Here is a 19,772-nt window from a genome sequence, read left to right on the forward strand (position 1 = left end):
TTTTAAATTTGTTTGGACGAGTCCACGAGGAAAGTTAAGAGCCCCATTTCGTTAAAATAGCCCTTTGGGTCATTCATATTTCGATAAACGTTTTTATTCGCCCCTTTCCCCGATATATCAACAGTTGAAAATATTGATCATAAAATGTAAAAACAAAGAACGCCTAATTCTGATTTTCTAGTGTCGCTTTGTAGTTACACTCGAGAGTGCAAAGAAAAGCCGAAATGTCAGGCGAAAGGTAAGCGCTTGGTGGTAGGCGAAGGTGTAGTGGTGGGAGAAGCCTAGTTTATTTTGACATGGCTGGGCAAATTAACAGGCACGCGACTACGTAGAGGTACTCTACGCTCTCATCAAGGCTTTTTTCAAACGCTGAAAACGTAGATGTTATTCCACCGTGAAATTAATGGCGAGAAAGGTTTTTGTATTGTTGCGCTTAAAGCTTACTCTTGGGAGCCACCCACTTTTGATAAACTTAACAGGCTTACGTGTCGACGATATTTTAAATTATTTTTACGTAAAATTATTAATCTTCGCTAAAAATAAATTTCAATCTTGAATTTTTGACGTAAATACCGTATCTAACAACGTCATTCTATTGTTTATTTTCTAGCTTTGTTGAATGTCAAACCCAGTCTTAATTTGTCCTCTTTTATCTACTAAATCGTTGTCAGTAAAGTTATGTTCGCTTTTCTTAGGCTAGATATAAAAGAACGCTGATTTGGCGAACAATGGATAAAACTGAGTCTGAATATCCATCGAAGAGATCAATGCCTTTATTTTACGAAACCCTCATTTTTGAGAAATGAGGGTATACTCCGGGGGGGGGGGGGGGGATGTACCCTCATTGTCGTATATAAATTGGAATCATTCGATATTCGTTTCTCTCTTTTATACTGCTCATATCGTGAGATTTGCTGGTTTGATACGATTCATTATATCTAGAGATAGTACGCCAATTATTATGAACCTAGAAGCAGCTGCAATAGTATCTCATTGTAAAATTATATTGGCACAATGAGCCACTACTGGGTGAAGATTTTGAAGACCTTAAAATGCTCCTAAAAGGGGGCCACCAACTATATTAATAAGAACCTCGATTTGCAAAATGACCCATGCTTATAATCTTTTCAAACATGTTCATTTTAATCATTTATATTTTAAAGATGAAGAATTGCTAAGAGATTTTGATGTGAAATGGGTAAAAAAAAAGGCTGGTGACGAATTTCAAATTGATTCTGACATTTATTTGGCATATATATATTTATACGATCAATGCCACTTCGTTGCACCGTTTTCGAATACATATGGGAACCCTTGCGAAAGGAATAACGGTGACGTTAAAGATACGCGGCGTACGACTGCTGTTGAACATTGCGTTCAATAATTTAGAGAAGGTATGTTACCGCGGGTGTAATTCCGCGTTAAATATAAAACAGCCTGATTTGAGGTATTTCCACTCATTGATTTAGAATTAACGAAAGGGATAATTTATGGTGAATTTACCTAATTCCATACTGATATATCACCATTTACGTTAAGAACGTGTTGATCTTTTTAGCAGATGTTTTAGAATATATACTCCCCTTAAATATATATAAACCGGAAGTACTAAAAGCACTAATTGAGACCCTCTACGTACATTTCACAGGGTTGCCACGGGTCAGGGGAAAAGTTTATTTTTTAAATAGTCCTAAAATCACTGAAAATGGTCAGATAATATTAAAATATAGTGGCAACCCCGTTGTGAAATGAAAATAACTGTGGCTTAAACCTAGACGCATACCTGAAAGGCACGGGTTATCGACCAGTAATTTTTCTTTCTTGTTAATAATCTCCTTGGTAAGGGCTAATTCGATGGGTTGTTCTAGTTCCACGAACACAACGGCTCCCAGTAGCAAGTAACACACGTAGAAAGACGTGAATAGAGCCAGTAAGACGGTGCTCCTTCGAAAGGAACCCCATTTGGTGACGCGCGCCCTTTCAACCGCCACCAGCGACGCCGTATCCGTCATCTTCGAGGGTCGCGCTATTGTCGTTTCGACGCTTAGAACGCGAGGATCGAAACCTTTCTGGAATCGCGATAAATCCGGCACTAGTAACGGCAGATCAGAACCACCTTCCGTCGGTCATAAGCGCTCGCTCGAACCTCGGAGCTTCTTAGCCCACAAAGAAGCCATTCGGGACCTACGAGTGTTCCCTAAAATTAAATAGTTTTGAAAAGACGCGCGACTGGCAGGTGCTCGCGGTCGCGGGCGTCGGGGAAGGCCCCAGAATGCGCGACCGATTCAAGCTGTATCGTCAATTTTGAGCACACGCGTCTCGCGCTAGAGTTGAGTTTCAACTGAAGGTGAATAGGGAAGGGAAATTCGCTTTTTATCGAACTCCGGCGGCGGCGGCTACGAACGGGGAAAGCATATATTTCACAATTAATCGGGTGGGTGAAAATAGTTTTAACGCTCTCCTAGGCCGGCTAAGAGATGATGGATCCCCCCTTTTCATTCCGCCAAGATATGGTTTTTTAATGATATTAAAAGCTCCCTTTCCCATCTTCGATATGACGGGGTGGGAGGGGTGAACGCGCAATGGGCCGAGGGGAGGGGGTAGTATGATGAAAGGACGCGTGTTCGTCTTCAGAGTTTATCTGGGTTTTTAGAAAGCGAACGTTGTCTGAGTCGTTTTCTGAGCTGCGAGCCGGTGATTTACTTTCTAGTAATTTGCGCGCAGACTTTATAATCTTCCCCGCCTTCCAACGCGCGGACGACTGTCCTTGAGACGATGTTTAGAGAACTTCTTAGCGAGCTTTTCAAACATACTTGGAAAGACCCAGTTCTGAGATACGCACGGATAAATCAAAGACAACTTTGTTAAGGGTCTAATTAAACACTAATATGTTCCCGTGAGAAATATATTGAATGGGTGAACTTAGTGACTCTTGTACGTGGTTTATTGATTCTTCAACTAAAATCTTGTTGAAATGAGAAATGTTGATTATTTTATTTAATCTACTCGTTAAGAAAATAGATAATCCATCCTTATTTGTTTAAATAATTGCTTCGCTTCGTTTATTTTACACTTAATTTACTGTCTTTTCTGGGTATGGTGTGGATTTTGCTTGGATGGCGGCTAATACTGACTCGGTAGAGAGCAGCCACTTCGAACTCATTAAATAATTCTAAATTATGATTGAAATATTAGAATTTCAATTAATTTTGAAGAGAATACCATTATATAGAGCGAATAATTTTAACTATTTTATATAGCATTTAAATAATATTTATAAAATTAAGTCGATATTTCTTAGCGGGCGTTAGAGGTCTATATCGTAGAAGTTAATAATACCAAAAGTATATAATATATATCTGACGAGAGAAGTATCAATATCCTGCTAATTTTATTCGCTGATTTTTCCAAATATGGAATTGTCCGCAATTAAAAAAATTGTGCGAGTGTAATTTATTTTGTTCTGACATTCTGACACTTTCAGCGGAAAAATGTCGCTGATAAATAAGTAAATCCCATTATTCAGTGTAATTTTACATCATTAGTCGGAGTAATACTGTGGGTAAATGTTAAGCCAGGATGTACACCTCCGCGTGGTTTGGCGGTTAAATTCGTGCCCATTGAAAACTGCCTGGAGTTCAAGTTTCCAGTGCCGGATTAAGGACTAGGCCTACTAGGCACAGGCCTATGGGCCCCCACCAACAGAAGGCCCCCAATCAATGGATTTTTCACTGATTCGGTTTAAGCCCATCCAGAAAATACGCGTTGTTTATTAGCTGTCACTTCCGTATAAGTCCCTCGTAGAATTGTGGATCTATACTATTTTATACGCTCTCTATCATCATCCCCTAACCAAAAGGTTACAGACTATTACCGAGACTCATCAGTCTGCCGTTGGAAACTCATCGACCAATCGGCCACCGTTGGATGAACACATACCAGGGATGGAAATTGGTTGAGGGAAAACGGTCCAAGCGGCAGCAGAAACTATTCGACCCTGCGCCCCGCCAGACTGGTAAACCACTATCCAAGGAGTCGCTCCCTCATCCGAGTCAGTGGGCCTGCAGGCTGCGGCCTCTACCTCAGGCATCTATGTCTCCAGGCTCAATCCAGAATTGTCCCTAGACGACCTTGATAAATTTATCATCAGTAGTGGCATCACCCCATATGGACTACGACTTCCAGATTTGCAAACCAGCTTCTTCGACGTCAATACAATTGACTTAGGCAAGGTTATGGATCCGTCTACGTGGCCCGAAGGCGTTGCTTTCTCCAGGAGTGAGAAGGTGTCCGGTTGGAGAGCTCCGGCTCAGTGGGGAGCCAACTCGACCACAGCATACTCCAATAGAGTGACGAAAACCACTAAGACCCCTAAGACCTTGCTCATCACCAAAGTCCATTGCTTTGCCACAATAGCACAAGTTGAGGGGCACCTAACCCAGCTGGGTATCCAACTCATCTCGTTGACAGCCGAGGTTACAGAGGAGAGCGGAAACTTATCTTCCTACATCGTCACCACCCAGTCGCACGATGCCCACCGAGCCTTCTCGCCAGAGGCTTGGACCAAAAGAATCTTCGGCGATTACTATAGGCCCCCGCCAAGAGGGCAACTAGCTGCGGCTACCTCGTCCAAATGACTCTATATCAACATCGACCCGCTCAAAACCAAACACTTTCCCCCCAGAACCTTCACCGACGCGTACCGTCCTCCTTTCATAGCGATCACCGAAACCAAGTTGGACGACACTTTCTCCTCCTTTGAGCTCTTTGGCCCTGACTTCGAGGCCTACAGAAAGGACCACAACGTACACGGTGGCGGTGTCTGCCTAGCCATCCACAAGGACTACAAATCTTACCCTCTTGATCTCAAGACGAAAATTGAAGCAGTTGCTGCCAGAATCACCGTTGGCTTCTTCTGCCTCCGCATTTGCTGTGTCTACCGGCCTCCCTCCGCCGAGTTTCAGTACACTAATCGACTAAACTCCCTCAACGTCACACCGATCCCTAAAGGTGGTGACAAAAATGATCCCAAGGAGTATCGCGGCCTACCTCGAAAAGAGAGAGAGAGAGAGTTCAGAGTTTTAATCTCAGGAGGCACCTCTGACTGGCTGCCTGGCTCTTCTGGCGTACTGCAGGGGTCAGTCCTGCACCCATTACTTTTCATCCTCTAGGTCAACGACCCGGGGAAATGTGATCTCCTAATTTTACGTTTTCGTGCTCTCCAGGACGATCTTCTCGCCACATAACTGCGTACTACTTCAGTCCGAATTGACTTCAATCCAAGAATGAAGTGACCAGTGGAAGCTCTAACTAAACTCGAGCAAATGCTCGAACCTTCGCCAAGTCGTCTCCTTGAAGTATCTTGGGGTGACCGTAACAGACATCTTGGAGCGGGGCACTCATATTTCCAAAGTCACGGCCCAGGCTGGGAAGGCCTTGGGCTTCATTCGACGTCACTTGTCCCACTGCTCCTTCACGACGAAATCTCTGGGGATCAAAACCTACGTCATTCCCATATTGCTGATCTTCCTCCACAGCCAGTGACGCACATGCAATAGACATGATTCAACGCCGAGATCTCAGCTACGCTGCCAGCTAACATCCTCATATACATATACCAACCACAACTATACGTGTGTAACCTGGTCATATAGTCACCATTAGAGGTACATTTTTTAATACCTCTCTAGCGACATCCAGCGGAGACAATAGTAGGATTGGTAAATTTATTGGCAAAGGGGGATATATCTTTAAAAATAAAGGTTATTTTAAAGGGATGCAGAATCCTTTGAATGTTGAGGGTAGTGGTTAAATAATCACGTGTTTTGAAATTATAACACAGGAAATTTCAAACGATTTTGTCTAAATTTAATAGGGTTGCCAAAAGTCAGGAAATTTTTAAAACAATATTAAAAAAATCAGGGAAATGTCCGGGAATTTAATTTTAGTTGCAAATAGAAAACCTTTACTAAATTATAAGTTAAAAAATACAAAATTTTGGCATAAAATAAGTCAGGGAAAATCTCCGGAAAACCTAGAAAAGTCAGGGAATTTGAATTGGAAAAAACTGTGGCAACCCTGTTTAATTTCAGCTCGTGTTCATCAAGGTAAGTGTAAATTGAGGGGTGTTCACCTCTGAACGGCGTCTATGCGATACGCGTATGCTGATATGAGACGTCATAGATAAAATTTAAAAATAATAAAATATGTAAATAAAGGTGAAACCGAATGGGGCGAGACTTGTGGTTACGACCGACTTGTTTCATTTCTGTGTCATTGTAAATAAAATTTAAAGGTCACTGAAAAATATTTAGAGCATGTATTGCCGCGTAATATTTATCCCTGGACGTAATATCGGCTTACCGTTGCCATTTAGTTCCGATAATTCACGATAGGTAGCGTCATGGTAATGGGTAGGATTAACCAGTCAGTAATTGCAACAGATGGCGCTTGGGACGCTAAAATTTACATGACGTACAACGTAGGCATGGCAGTTGAATACTCGTACCTCGAAGAACTCCCGATTTCAACTACCCCCAAAAATTTATAAAAACAAAGCGGGTCGCAACGCGTATATTTTTTTATCGGAAAGATTGTCCAGGTTACCATAGCAACGATCCCGCATTTTTGTTTCCTAAAGGCACCAACCCGAACACCAATCTTGTCTTAATAAAAAGCGCCGAGTTTCGAAATAAAGCAATTTTCCCCTTGAGATTTTGAACTACTCTTCCCCCAACCACACCACTCGCTGGTGCGTGTGCGTTGATTAGCCTGCAGGAAGGCCTGGCACCCCCTTACATCCCCTCTCCCTTCTACAAACTCCTTCTCGCCCAGCCGTAGCTCACCCTTTTTAGTTACTTGACACTCTCTAAACACCTAGGTTAGCGTAAAGTCAGCGAAGTAAATACTAAGAGGCGCTGGTGGGTATCGACTTAAAGGTCTGATTTATATAGCGTCGTGTATTATATCGGATGGAACAGCGTCGGGGAGAAGCACGATTCGACGCTCCCCCCCCCCCCCTGTGCACCGGGTGAGGGAAAATAGTGGTTTTATCGATCCATGGTCGTCTAAGGGAGCCCCTTCACACGTCGTTCTATCTCTCTATCTCTTCGCTAAGCCTCGGCGTTTATTTTTCGTTAGTTTCAAAAAGGGGGGGGGGGGCTGTTAATATCGTAGCTTGATGAGGGATTAATGGAATTAGATTGGTTTTTGAAAGGATTTTCTGTTTTCCGAAAAGGTTTCGCGTCAGACATCGAGTATGCGTCGTATCCGTACGACGTCCCCTCTTCCAGGCCTAAATGCGTCCGCTTAATTACTCGTGAGAGAGACGCGAGCATCGACGAACGTCCCCAGCCTCAATTTAGATAATTACTTCGATGGTAAATACCTCCTCCGATCCAACATTCAACCGGTAACTAATCGCGGTACATTTTAGCCAAAACGTATCGATTAACCCATTTTCCACCATCGGAAACATCACAGATACCGTTTGCGAATGTCACATTTAAGTCTATCTTCCAAATTCGTATTACACGTACCATAAGTAATATAATAAAAGTAGCGATTGCGTAGTCGAACTCCTTATTAACTTAAATTACTGTCAGCTAGGATCAACAAACACAAGGATAACGCAGCTTAGCGGCAGCTATCCTTTAAACACGCTAACGCTATATTGCGTACAAATATCATTGGACGAACCATTATACTGAACGTTTTACGGGCGGGGTGGAGACAATTTCCGAATTTTCCCCTTCCGACGGCAGCAGGCGCTAAACCATGGACTAATTAACAATTAGTCCATGGCTAAACCATCGAACCAATGAAAGCTGTACGCAAGGAAATGCACGACTTTTGACGGGTTGCGTTCTCCTTGTGTGGGGTGCGTGTTTGTTGGTCCTAGTTGCCAAAAAGTTTCAATTCTCAATAGGCACGTCACGATAATAATAATCAGCTAAGCTAACATCCAAGGCACCGCCGTAGGCCCAAGTCATCTAGCGACTTTCAATGTCTTTAATCACGACTCTTCTACACAGGTTTGATTACTTTGGCCACGGGAGGGGGACCTTATGAGACGCGGCTTGCCTAGGTTATAATGGCGCTCGCCGTGCCATCTACCATTTGGCTATTGAACCGCGAAATATTTTATTATTTCGCGGTTTAATAGCCAAATGGTAGATGGCACGGCTGTTCTTATGATAAGGTGCAGTCTGTGGATCATCTTCTTTTCACTTGTGAGAGTGGTAAAAAAATTCGACCTAGGCTCCTGGGTTCTCTAGTCACCGGCAAATATGATACAAATACAAATGGTGTAAAAAAATCAGTTCAGCATGGAGACCTGGCGATTATTAACGATCTTTGTGACATTTTTTAAGTGGCGAAAATCAATTAATGTTAAGTTCCTACCTTTGTTTTGCCTAGTTTTTTAATTGGCTGTCAGTAGATTTCGTCTGTTGTCAGTTTTTTCTATTTTCGTTTGTTATTTTGTAGCTGGTACTTTTTTTGTTTTTTAATTTTTACTCTTCTTTGTTCTGGTGCTAAGACCTTTTATGTAATTTTGGAGTGTGTGGTGCGAAGACCCCGCTGTCATAGGCACCAAATAAATATCTTTCTTATTTTGAAAAAAAAAATATTTTATTATTTTTAAATCTTGTATTGTTATTTAGCACCGTAGCACGTGCTAGTAACTTTGGTTTCTGCTTGACGATGCTCAAAAATTGCAGTTTTATGGTAAATTTAATATATTATTTATATTGCTACATAAATACTTTTGTCATGAAAATCATGCATTTAGAAAACAAAGCGGTGGCAGTTGACTGACTCTTATTTGCCTTTATATTTTTAAATTAAGCCTAGCTTTTGCCTAGTTTACCTTACTTTGTTCTTTGTGCCTTACGAATAATATCGCATTACTAGAGCCATCTGTATTTTATTTTGAATAATTAATAGTTAAAAAATAATAATATACGTAAATATTATTGTAAAACACTCTTAATATGCTGTTATAGTTATATTTAAATATATATTTACGTACAATTTAATAAAAAAAAATAATTAGTACTCTTTGTTAAATATCGATGGCGCTTGGGTAGCTATTCTAGCAATAGGGTTGTCAGTCAGCAGTACATAAGGGTCCCCGCTTTCCTAGCATGTACGAAGGTACAAGAGCTCTAACCTGTGTAGAAGAGTCATGCTTTAATGCAGATGGCTGAGTTAAATCGCGTAGGAGGAGGGTGGCCAGACCTTTTTAATGGCGAAACCATTGAGTTGGGAATAAATAGAGTTACAACTAAATCTGGTTGGCGCGGGACCTATTTCGTTCAATAAGGAGACTTTATCAACTTTATCGTTCTACTGTGGCGGCATCTGTCTCTAGTAGTGGCAATTGAATATTTTCGCGAACCTGATGCGAAATTGAAATGTATGATTACTCGTAACAAACAAACCTTTGAAGTTGTTTGAAAATAATTTTATTCTGTCAACACGATCCTTTTTAACTCAAGTTACGGTGAGTTAGCTAATAATTATTTATTTTTAGCCATATAACTTTACAAAATATAGATGGCGCTACCGCCTATTTATAAAGATGAATTTCGTACATTCTTATCAGCACAGGTCCCGCGTAACCATGGCAACCGAAATCATAATTGTAATTCTAGCAGTATTATTCCCAATTCAATGGGCGAAATATAATATCATTAAAAAATGTTATTCGTAAGATATTTTGGTACTCATTTATTCGGAAATTTGGAGTTGTATAGCCCAGTGGCGTAGCCAGGATTTTGTTACGGGGGGGGGGGGGGGGGCACGCCATTGAAAAAAAAAGTACGCCACTGGTGTAGCCAATTTTTGTCAAAAAAAAACGTAGTACGGAAAATGTAGAAGCGTTTTCGACTGTTCAGGGCTGGGTGAATTAATAGAGGTAGGATAGGCTCTGGTTTAGCGGGTAAACGGGAGCCTTTCAAGTGTAAATTAGACTTGAACTTCTCTCTCGTTGTAGGGCCCTCTCTCTCTCCCTCTCTCTCAACTCGAGTATAGCCGGATTATTTTTCTCCCGTTTTTTCTCGAGCGAATTGAAACTTAATCCATTCTTCTCTTTTGGGCTTTTGACAGGTCCCCCGCCAACGCTTTTTTGACCTCAAAAATCTAAGAAAACTGGATAGCTTAATACTCCCGGATTTTGTTCGTATTTTAAACCTGGCAAAAGGTCAGTCCTATCCAATAAGTGTCGCCACGGACGGGTTTCCGTTGTATTATCTTCCTGTTTTATTATTTTATCGTGTTTTCTTTAGACTTTACTTCACTGAATTGTTGAGCATTAAAGAAAACTATTTTCTAATTTTAAAAGATAAAGAAAGGTTTAAGATAGAACTCTCATAGAACAATGGCCGCCATGACATTTTACTACGTCACAATTCACGTCCTAAATCACGAGGCAAAAACCCCGTGAACTGCGATAAATAATATCGTGACCAACATTGGTGTTCTAAGGTTTTTACTACGTCACAATTCACGTCCCAAATCACGAGGCAAAAACCACGTAACCATATTAACTGCGAGAAAATAATAACGTGATCACCATTGGTGTTTGTCATGGGCGATCAAAACTCGTTACCATGGCAACCAATATAGGCCACATCTACGCAGGGACGTCATTTCTCAATTTTCCCGGTGGGGGCAGAACTTGAGCTCCGGAAAACAGTTTTTTTAAAGGGCAAATCGCGTCAAATTTGATATTTTTTGGATTTTTAATCGAAATAGTTATTGCGCAATTGCTAGTGATTTTCAGGATAATAGACAGAGCAAAATATTTCCCCAAGATATTCCTTGTACTTCATCCGATTCTGAGTTGGTATTAGAAAGAACTTTTTTAGCTCATAAGAGTGCATGGGGGGTGGGCAGGCCCGTAGCCAGGATTTTTCAGTTGAGGGGGCCTGAAAAATTCCTAAGGGGGCACGCTCAGTGGCGTACCGAGGGTTTGTAGCGCCCGGTTCAAAATGTACATATGGCGCCCCCAAATAAAGTAAATTAGGAACAAGTATTCTTTACACACTACTTTAATTATATAGAAATAGAAATGATTTAAACACGATGAATTTACTGGATTTAGAAGCCTCTACATCGGCATCTCTTTTCCTTTTCCGATAATAATCGCCATTCGCTTTACGTTAAAGGCCTAGGATTTCTTCTGCCAGTTTTCCTTAAAGTTTTCTTTCTGCCGCGCAAATATCCTGGTGGTAGGCCAACCGCAGAACACGTTGGCCTACCACCAGGATATTTGCGGGGCGGGAAGAAACCTTTAAGGGAAAACTGGCAGAAGAAATCCTAGGCCTTTAAGACATTTTCTACTAAAACACAATAGTCCTGTTTTTAAAAATTGTAACTTTTATTTATAAATAGGACTATTACTAACATTAGGTGGTTTTTTTTCGCCTGTCCCAGGACAAGAAGTGTAAACTTTTTACCCTAAAACGTTTTATTCGCCTGTTCTCGGGGTAACATTTACCCTGTCCCGAATTTTGTTCGCTTGTTCCAGAGCTCAAACGTTACACTTTTTACTCTTCCTCGAAAGGAGGTGTAGAGGGAGTAATCAAGCTTATATAGAAAATTCTTCTGCTTAAATTTCGTTTCACGAAAACATGACGGGTTTTGAACATCTTCACATATGGCAAGCTTTTAATAACGAAAATCCAATTGTTAAATACTATTTAATGACTTTAAAAGTTGCTTGATGACTTAGGCCTAAGGTGGTGTCTTGGGTATAAGCCTAGCTGATTATTATTATTACTAGATAAATAAGAAAAATGGTTCATATATTGATGACTTCACCACCGGTCGCCATCTTAAAAACAAAACAAATAAATAACCTTTAACCTCTAACTACTCCCTTCTTACTCCAACTCGTTTTTTTCGTCAAGATAGAATTGGAGTAAAATGACGTCATAGGACTACACTTTTTTACCTGCTCAAAAAACCCAGAACAGGCGAAAAAAAACCACCTACTGTTTCTAACTTTTACCGTTGGTTATATTTTACCAAAACTAACGTGAAAAGCTTAGGGTTTTTTTTCATTATTAATATGTTAGGCACATTGAATAGTTTTGCTATCATAACTTTTACAATAAACGATAATCATGTAACAATAGCACAACTATAAACTTACTTTTCAATTGATTGCCCCAATTTGGGTATTGTTTTGATTGTTACGAACTTTAAAAATATTAAGTAACAGAAACTGACACCTAATAGATTAGTACCTATAATTATCTGCTGAATTCTTGATAAAATTATTTATAAAAGTAAGAGCAAAGAGTATAAAAACTACGTAACCTAGAGATGTAATGACGGTCGAAAGCAGTAAAGGAAGTTGTAGCAACCGGGGGGGAAGGCACTCAGTGAATTTGCACTTCAAATTTCGGTACCGCAGCGCCACTACGGCAGTATTTAGTACAATAAATAATAAAACCGGAGAAAAATGGCAGTTACGGTGTTGCGGAGGTGCTAAATTTGGCATTTTGGATATTTAATTGTCTAATATCTGTCAATTCAAAAAAGTGACAGTAATTGGTTACTGTTTCGTGATTTTTTTAGTTAGAATTTGTGGATTCGTTGTTTCGGTGTTTATTTTCAAAAATTGAAGAATAAGGCGTTTGTTTTCTAACCTTGCCAAGTCCTAAAGGTAGCCAAGTCCTTAAGGAATTTTCAAGAATGTTGAACTAAATCAAAATGATTGCCACTTAAAACTGCCGTAGTGGCGCTGCGGTACCGAAATTTGAAGTGCAAATTCACTGAGTGACTTCCCCCCCGGTTGCTACCACTTCCTTTACTGCTTTCGACCGTCATTATATCTCTAGGTTACGTAGTTTTTATACTCTTTGGTAAGAGACTCCTTCTGTTAAAGTCTGTTAAACAACTAGAAATCTCCATAATGGCCTTTCGATATAGACTACATTCTAAATTGACAATTTGGACTAATTTCACAACAAATAAGTTGCTTTTCTTCCTTACTTCTTACGTCGTTGGTAATTTAATATTATATACTGATTAAATTTCAACATGATCGAATAAAGATAAGTCCGTTCTTCGACAGTGGTTTTTTAAAGCCGTTGTAAACTGAGAACTACAAGGAGGGAATAAAGTGAAATACGCCGCCATTAATAGTTGGATACAACTGAATACACGACGACGACCATTAGCAGTTAGACTACAGTGCTACGGGAAATTAACCTTAGTTAGTATAGTCAAATCAATATTTGTACCAGATTACGTCCCATATTATTGTTTCTGCTACAGCTCAAACTTTCAACTTGGCGCACGTGGAAGGGAACTAATATAGTAAAGCGAGGTACACGAAAGGTAATAATATATTTTGCACAGTTGGACCGAACTAAATATAATATGTAAATAGGGCATATTTTATTGATTTTGTTTACTTACTTTGAAATTTTTCTAGGGGCACAATGATATTTTTAAGGGGGCACCGAGACTTTTTGAGGGGGCACCACGGGGCACTCTCAGATTTTTTGAGGGGGCCCAAATTATTTTTGATTGGGCCAGGCCCCCTCATGCCCCCTCGCTGGCTACGGGCCTGGGTGTGGGAAATGCCCCCCCCCCCCTGTTATTTTGTTATTTTATTTTGTAAATTTCGATTTAATTGAAAACAGAATATTAAACAGCGTTTAAAACGGTTGCAATGCTAGTCTATTTTAGCAGCTAAATTAGATGCCATTTTCACATAAATTGTGATTAGCCTCGATCGGGTGCTGGCGCGTAATCTCTTTATAATTCCATCAGTTTATTAGTGGATATTGTCTTTAGCGGTTTAATAAAGCTTCGTTGCCTTCGACCGTTATAAATTGACTTTATATTACGGCGATGTTTCAAAGCTAGACGGCAATTGATTCTTCTTAACGTCTGTACGCCGCCTTCCACGAAGGATCCGCAGCCGTTCCGAAGAGAAAAGCAGGACGAACACGTTACGGCGGTGAAGTTCCGCTTAGAATGGGGCCTTTCACATTTTAGGCCGCTAAATTGTAAAGAACGCTTTCATCCCGGCAGTGATGGGTGCGCTCCTCTCGTTTTGAGCGAAATTTAGCGGAAAAATATCTTTTTAAAAGAGCGCAAAACGGAAATACGTGGAGAAAAAAATTCGCCGCCCATAAAAGAGCGAAAAGAGAGGAGCGAAAACTTTACCGCTCAGAAAATAAGGAGCGAAAACATTACCGCTCAGAAAATAGAGTAGCGAAAACTTTACCACTCAGAAAATAGAGGAGTGAAAACTTTACCGCTCAGAAAATAGAGGAGCGAAAAAGTTACAGCTCAGAAAATAGAGGAGCGAAAACTTTACAGCTCAGAAAATAGAGGAGCGAAAACTTTACCGCTCAGAAAATAGAGGAGCGAAAACATTACAGCTCAGAAAATAGAGGAGCGAAAACTTTACCGCTCAGAAAATAGAGGAGCGAAAACATTACCGCTCAGAAAATAGAGGCGCGAAAACTTTCCCGCTCAGAAAATAGAGGAGCGAAAACTTTACCGCTCAGAAAATAGAGGAGCGAAAACTTTACCGATCAGAAAATAGAGGAGCGAAAACTTTATCGATCAGAAAATAGAGGAGCGAAAACTTTACCGCTCAGAAAAGAGAGGAGCGAAAACTTTGCCGCTCAGAAAAGAGAGGAGCGAAAACTTTACCGATCAGATAAGAGAGGAGCGAAACTTTTCCCGCTCGAAAAGGAGCGAAAATTTGGCGAGCGCGAGTGGGCGCTAGCGGTGCTTTATCAATAGTGCCCAGAATGTACGCGCTCTGTTCGACTCGTGATTCCCTCGTGGAAAGCCACGCCTCTCCGTTTTCCGTCATCTTTCCCCTTTTCTCCCTGTAGGCGAAGAATATCTACCGTGGATCGCGGAAAACATAGGCTTTAGTCGCGGTAACGTATTCTCGGTTAAACCGCATGCATCCTTGGTAGCGCTGGTACGAAGACGGGATTAAAGCCGAGTTTAATTAACATTTTGATCCCATATCTCGCCCGGGATAATAAAAATCCTTTTTGAATAAATCGTCCGTTGAGTTTGCGTTAGTTCCCCCCCCCCCCCCCCCCCCGAGTCTCCTTTGAAGCGAGAAAAGCTTTCATATTATATCCTATACTGAAAGGGTTGTTTAAAGAAATTGAATTTTCGCTTCAGTAAACCAGCAAACATAGCTCTTTTGGACGAAAAAAATATATTTCGTAGCTTCGTAGAAAGTGTAATTGTTACTTAAGAATGCTTCCCACGGCACTGCATAGTTAGCTTTAGCCGGAACATCGCTAATATTTGCTTTGGAGGCTGCGGGGTTTTAGTTAAAATATTTCGTTTTTGGTTTGCGGTTTTTATAAACGTGTGAAAGTCCCCGTGTAATTTTCCTAACTCGCTTAAATACAATAGTACTTCAATTTGCCCTTTGACCTTCTATGTTACTTGTGGGGTGGATTAGGTGGTTTATTTAGACATTTAACTGCGACATTTTGCCGTTTGAGTAATTTACTTAAAGGGAATATAACCAAACTTCGACCATTTCCCGCTCTATCCTATGACTTTAGATATTTTTGGCGCTGTTTAGTGACTTCCCGCCAAAATTGTTTACATAAAAAACATAAAAAACGACTTGAGGTTATATTCCCTTTAAAGCAACTTTCGGCTCTGTAATAGCCACCTGTATTATGATAAGGCCATTGTTATTAGAGATGGCATTGAATACAGCCGATTTTTCGAAAAAACGACTTTACTGGAGAGCGTGGTGCCATCTATAAATGGCACAGGAAGCTAAATTTCAAAATAGCGAAACGATAATGTCGTCAGAGAAGAATTGTAGAGTATTATAATTAGACAACCTATACTCTACTTAGCGGACTTTAACCTAAATTATATCCCATATAAAATATATTGTTAAAAATTACTATAATTTAAGCTATAGAGTAGTATCGCTCTGTAGCTTTGGGCTATGGCCGCCATTTTGAGGGCAGTTTTTTATCTATAGGAAAAAGCATGGGTGACGTCGACATACGTCACGCCGATATTACTCTATTGTCAAATTTATAAACGATTCCATCAACGTGATGCTTAAGCATCTGGTTTTTATGTCGACATCTGTTGAAAAACGAGCTAGTACACGGCGAGCCGACACTTGCTTTAAGAAATCTAGCAAAGTTCGAGCCAGCCCGAAGAATTCTAATTTCCCCCTATTGTAGTGGAAGCGAACACTAACATTTATTATTCTACCTCTTTAAATTGAAAATTAGTGTTTTAATTGTGTTCGCCAACACTCCTATGATCGTATACAGCGGCTATAACAGTCGAAGTTAGAGACTTGTTCTTTGTAAAGCACCTTGCTTCAAATGAAGCGTTTTCCCCAGGGATGCCAGATTATCGACAGAAAACCCGCCAAAATAAAACTAGAAAAAGCCCAAACAACCGCCAATCCTTCTTTTGAAAAACGGTCGATTTTCCCAAAAACAAGGCAAAAAATTAACCGCGAAAATTTGAAATTGCTTTTTTTTGCGCGTGTTGGTCACATGACGTAGAACTGCTAAATAGAGTAGACTCATTATGCACGTAAAGCCCTATTTAGCGCCTAAAGCCAACCCTTATACAGGGTGTTTCTAAGGGTTATACAAAAAATTTAAGGAGTTGTAGGGGGCGAGTTGAGAAGTATGCCTGTTTTTTCCCATTTTCCTACGATGAGTTAAAAGAGTGCCAGAGAGCTTCAAAATGTGGCCTACTAGCCCCTGGAAGTAGGCTGCAACAAGCGCAAAACCAAGCAGCAGGGACTTAAAATACCGTTTAAGTTTGCTTTTTTACGCTGGTTACCTCCATTTGTTTACGAAGTCCTTTTTACCTATCACACGAACCCTGCTGCTTGGTTTTGCGCTCGTTGCAGTCTACTTCCAGGGGCTAGTAGGCCACACTTTGAAGCTCTCTGGCGCTCTTTTAACTCATCGTAGGGAAATGGGGGGGGGGGGGAAATGGGCATACTTCTCAAATCACCCCCTACGACTCCTTATCATTTTTGCATAACCTTTTGAAACACCCTGTATTTCCAGCCAATTTTCTTGAAAAGAAGCCCAATTGGCTGCTTTCCAGCGAAATATGGCATCCCGGGTTTTTCCCAATCCACTTTACGTTCTGTCAGTATGCCCCTCCCCTTAAGAGTCAACCAAGTCAGCCCTCTACAAGGGAATATCCACGATTTTATTTCCGGGGGGTTTTGAGGGAGAATTTAAAGGGGGGGGGGTGCTGACGGAAGTTTCACTGATTATTATTAGGCACCCCCCCCCGTCATCAGCATTTCGGGGGGGTTTGAACCCTCCCCCTTAAATACGCCCTTGGCCCTCTACCTCATTGGTTCCCTAAAACTTACGTCTTCATACGCGATTTAAACACAAGCGGGTATCGTTTCCTTCCCCGCGCTCGTAACGGGGAAAGTAGACCTTGATACCCATGGTTTTTCTCAAAATATAAGTATAAATATTGGGTACGATTATAAATAAAAATGGCCAGACGAGGTCATTTATTTGGCGATATAAAAGCCTGTAATATCATCACCGTTTTTATTTATTATCTACGTTGGCGTTATCAAAAGTGATTTATAATTCCCTCGACTAAAACCACAAAACCAAGTCAAGACGAGCCATATTAGATTTTCGTGTTTTTATTTAAACTCTTTTGTTTAGTAACTTTCTTTTTACGAGGTCGTCTATTAATTTGGGTCTCTCCTCTTGGGAAATCTATCTTGCCCGCAACAAAAATAGTCGTGTCTTTGTTCGCTGTAAACTACGGGGCGGCTTAATTGAAAGTGGTAATCGCGCAACTCGCTTAGGTATTCCCAGAATGCATTGTCTACTTTACATCGCATCCAACCCATTTTTAAGGCACTGGCGTAGTTGACCGCATTTGCCAAATATTTCCGCCGGTAAATAAGACTACTTTAAAGAAGGAAGTCGACTGCCGGGAGCTCTCCCAACCCATCCTCATTTGAATCGTTTCTTTTCTTTCTTACAAATTACCGCTTTGTTCGCATCGAGTGGGAAAAAACATTTCATTCAATGTGGATCTGTTTAACCACACACGCGTTGTTAAAAAAACAAGGTGGCAAAACGCAAAATATAATCTGGCGCTGAAACCCAAATATTTGCGCAGAAAAACAATATTTTAATGTTAATGTAATTTAATTAGTTTTACTTAATTTTAGTTTAAAATTATTATCTTAATACGGCTGATGACAAAGGGCATTTCCCATCAGAAACGTACCAAAAAGGATGACGATTTTTTAAAATTAAGAATTAATTGAAGGTTGGTGACCAAATATTTCTTAAATTGCGCTTTCAAGTTTAAATTTCAGCCTCGCTAAATAAAGGGCTGCATATTACTAGAACATACAGCGACGAAGCGAAGCGAAAGACCCTCTATCGAGTAATGGCACTGTGACGTCCTAGTACGTCACCCATGCTCTTTCCTATAGATAAAAAATTTGCGACCAAAATGGCGGCCATGGTCAAAGCTACTGAGTGCTACTACTCTATATACTCTCCTTCTATCCATAGGGAGGCTGGTATCCAGTTGGGAGATATCCAAGGACGCTGTCACATTTGGAAAGGGTGTAAAAATTTACGATATTTATCACGGTATAATTCCCGCTCCATCTATGATTCACCGGACAAAAAACGATGAGTCTAAACGCGCGTCTAAATTGGGACCCTAAAACCAGAAAGGAATTTTCTCCCGTTCGCTTTTATGGTTCGCTATCTATCCAGTCACGCGCTATACGTCTTTGGCTATCTTGTTTTAAAATAATCTTTGCCGTTTTTTTCTAAACATTTGACGTTTTCCTCTTCGATCCGGTTCTGATTTTTAATTTAGAAACGCAAACGCAAACTGACATTTTTTTAAAATGTTGAGGGAAGGATACACGTCACTTTCCCAAGATCCCCCCCAAAGTATCTATTAACCGCTGACACTTTGTTTTTTGGCACGTCAAAAAGGCCCGAGGCGAAAAGATCGTGAAATGTTTTTTCCCCAAGATCTCTTCTCAACGCCGTTCGGGGATTACGATGAGTTTTCTAAATACGTTAGTGTGGGGAGTATTTTTATGGGAAAACTACCGCGTGTTTTAGACGGCTGAACTGACAAAACATTCTGTTTTATTCCTCGGTTTGTTTATAAGATACCAATTTAAGTAAAACCTTGTAAAAGTTATTTTCCGCGAAGCCTTGTGGAGGCGTAAATGTATATCCTTCGTAACGTCAAACGCTTAAGCCTAGGAGCAAACAAACGCAAGGAGATCGCAGCTAGCCTTTACACACGCTAACGCGGTGTTGCGTACAAATTTCATTGGTCGAACCTTAACGCTGCACGTTTTGCGGAAAGGGGGGAAGACAATTGCCGGATTTTCCCCTTCCGACGGCAGCAGGCGCTAAAGCGTCTAACCAATGAAAAATGTACGCAAGAAAATGCACGACTTTTGAAGGGTTGCGTTCTCCTTGTGTGGGCAATGCTGTGTTTGTTGCTCCTAGCTTAAACTCTTTAAAACAACAAATTTGATAATACCAGAAGAAAATAGGGGGAAGTACGCTTCTAGTCAGCTTTGGAAAGGCGTCACTTTTCACGAATTTTCGCGCCAAAACGGTTTGGCGGGAAATCACGAATGAATACATCGTTTAAAAAATCAATTTTTCTTAAATTGAACAATTGTAACATATTGTCCTTCTCATTCTCTGCTAATTGAGCTAAGGCGTATTTGCTTT

The 19,772-nt window shown here is 40.6% G+C and overlaps 1 protein-coding gene across 2 annotated transcripts in view; it reads right to left on the reverse strand.

The window, feature by feature from the left end:
• LOC149935168 (potassium channel subfamily K member 6-like) overlaps positions 1-19,772 on the reverse strand; it is a 32,248-nt gene that overhangs the window by 3,832 nt on the left and 8,644 nt on the right. The window contains exon 1 of one of the 2 annotated variants that reach the window (XM_090152938.1): positions 1,784-2,331. The exons of the other annotated variant lie outside the window; for it this stretch is intronic. Coding sequence (XP_090009064.1) covers positions 1,784-2,012 — 229 coding nt within the window. The 5' untranslated portion in view covers positions 2,013-2,331. Of the gene's footprint in view, positions 1-1,783; positions 2,332-19,772 lie in introns of those variants that run through there. 2 annotated transcript variants of the gene reach the window in all.

The sequence above is a fragment of the Leiobunum rupestre genome, chromosome 7 (genome assembly GCF_980474605.1).
Source record: "Leiobunum rupestre chromosome 7, qqLeiRupe1.1.hap1, whole genome shotgun sequence".
Taxonomy (NCBI): Eukaryota; Metazoa; Arthropoda; class Arachnida; order Opiliones; family Sclerosomatidae; genus Leiobunum; species Leiobunum rupestre.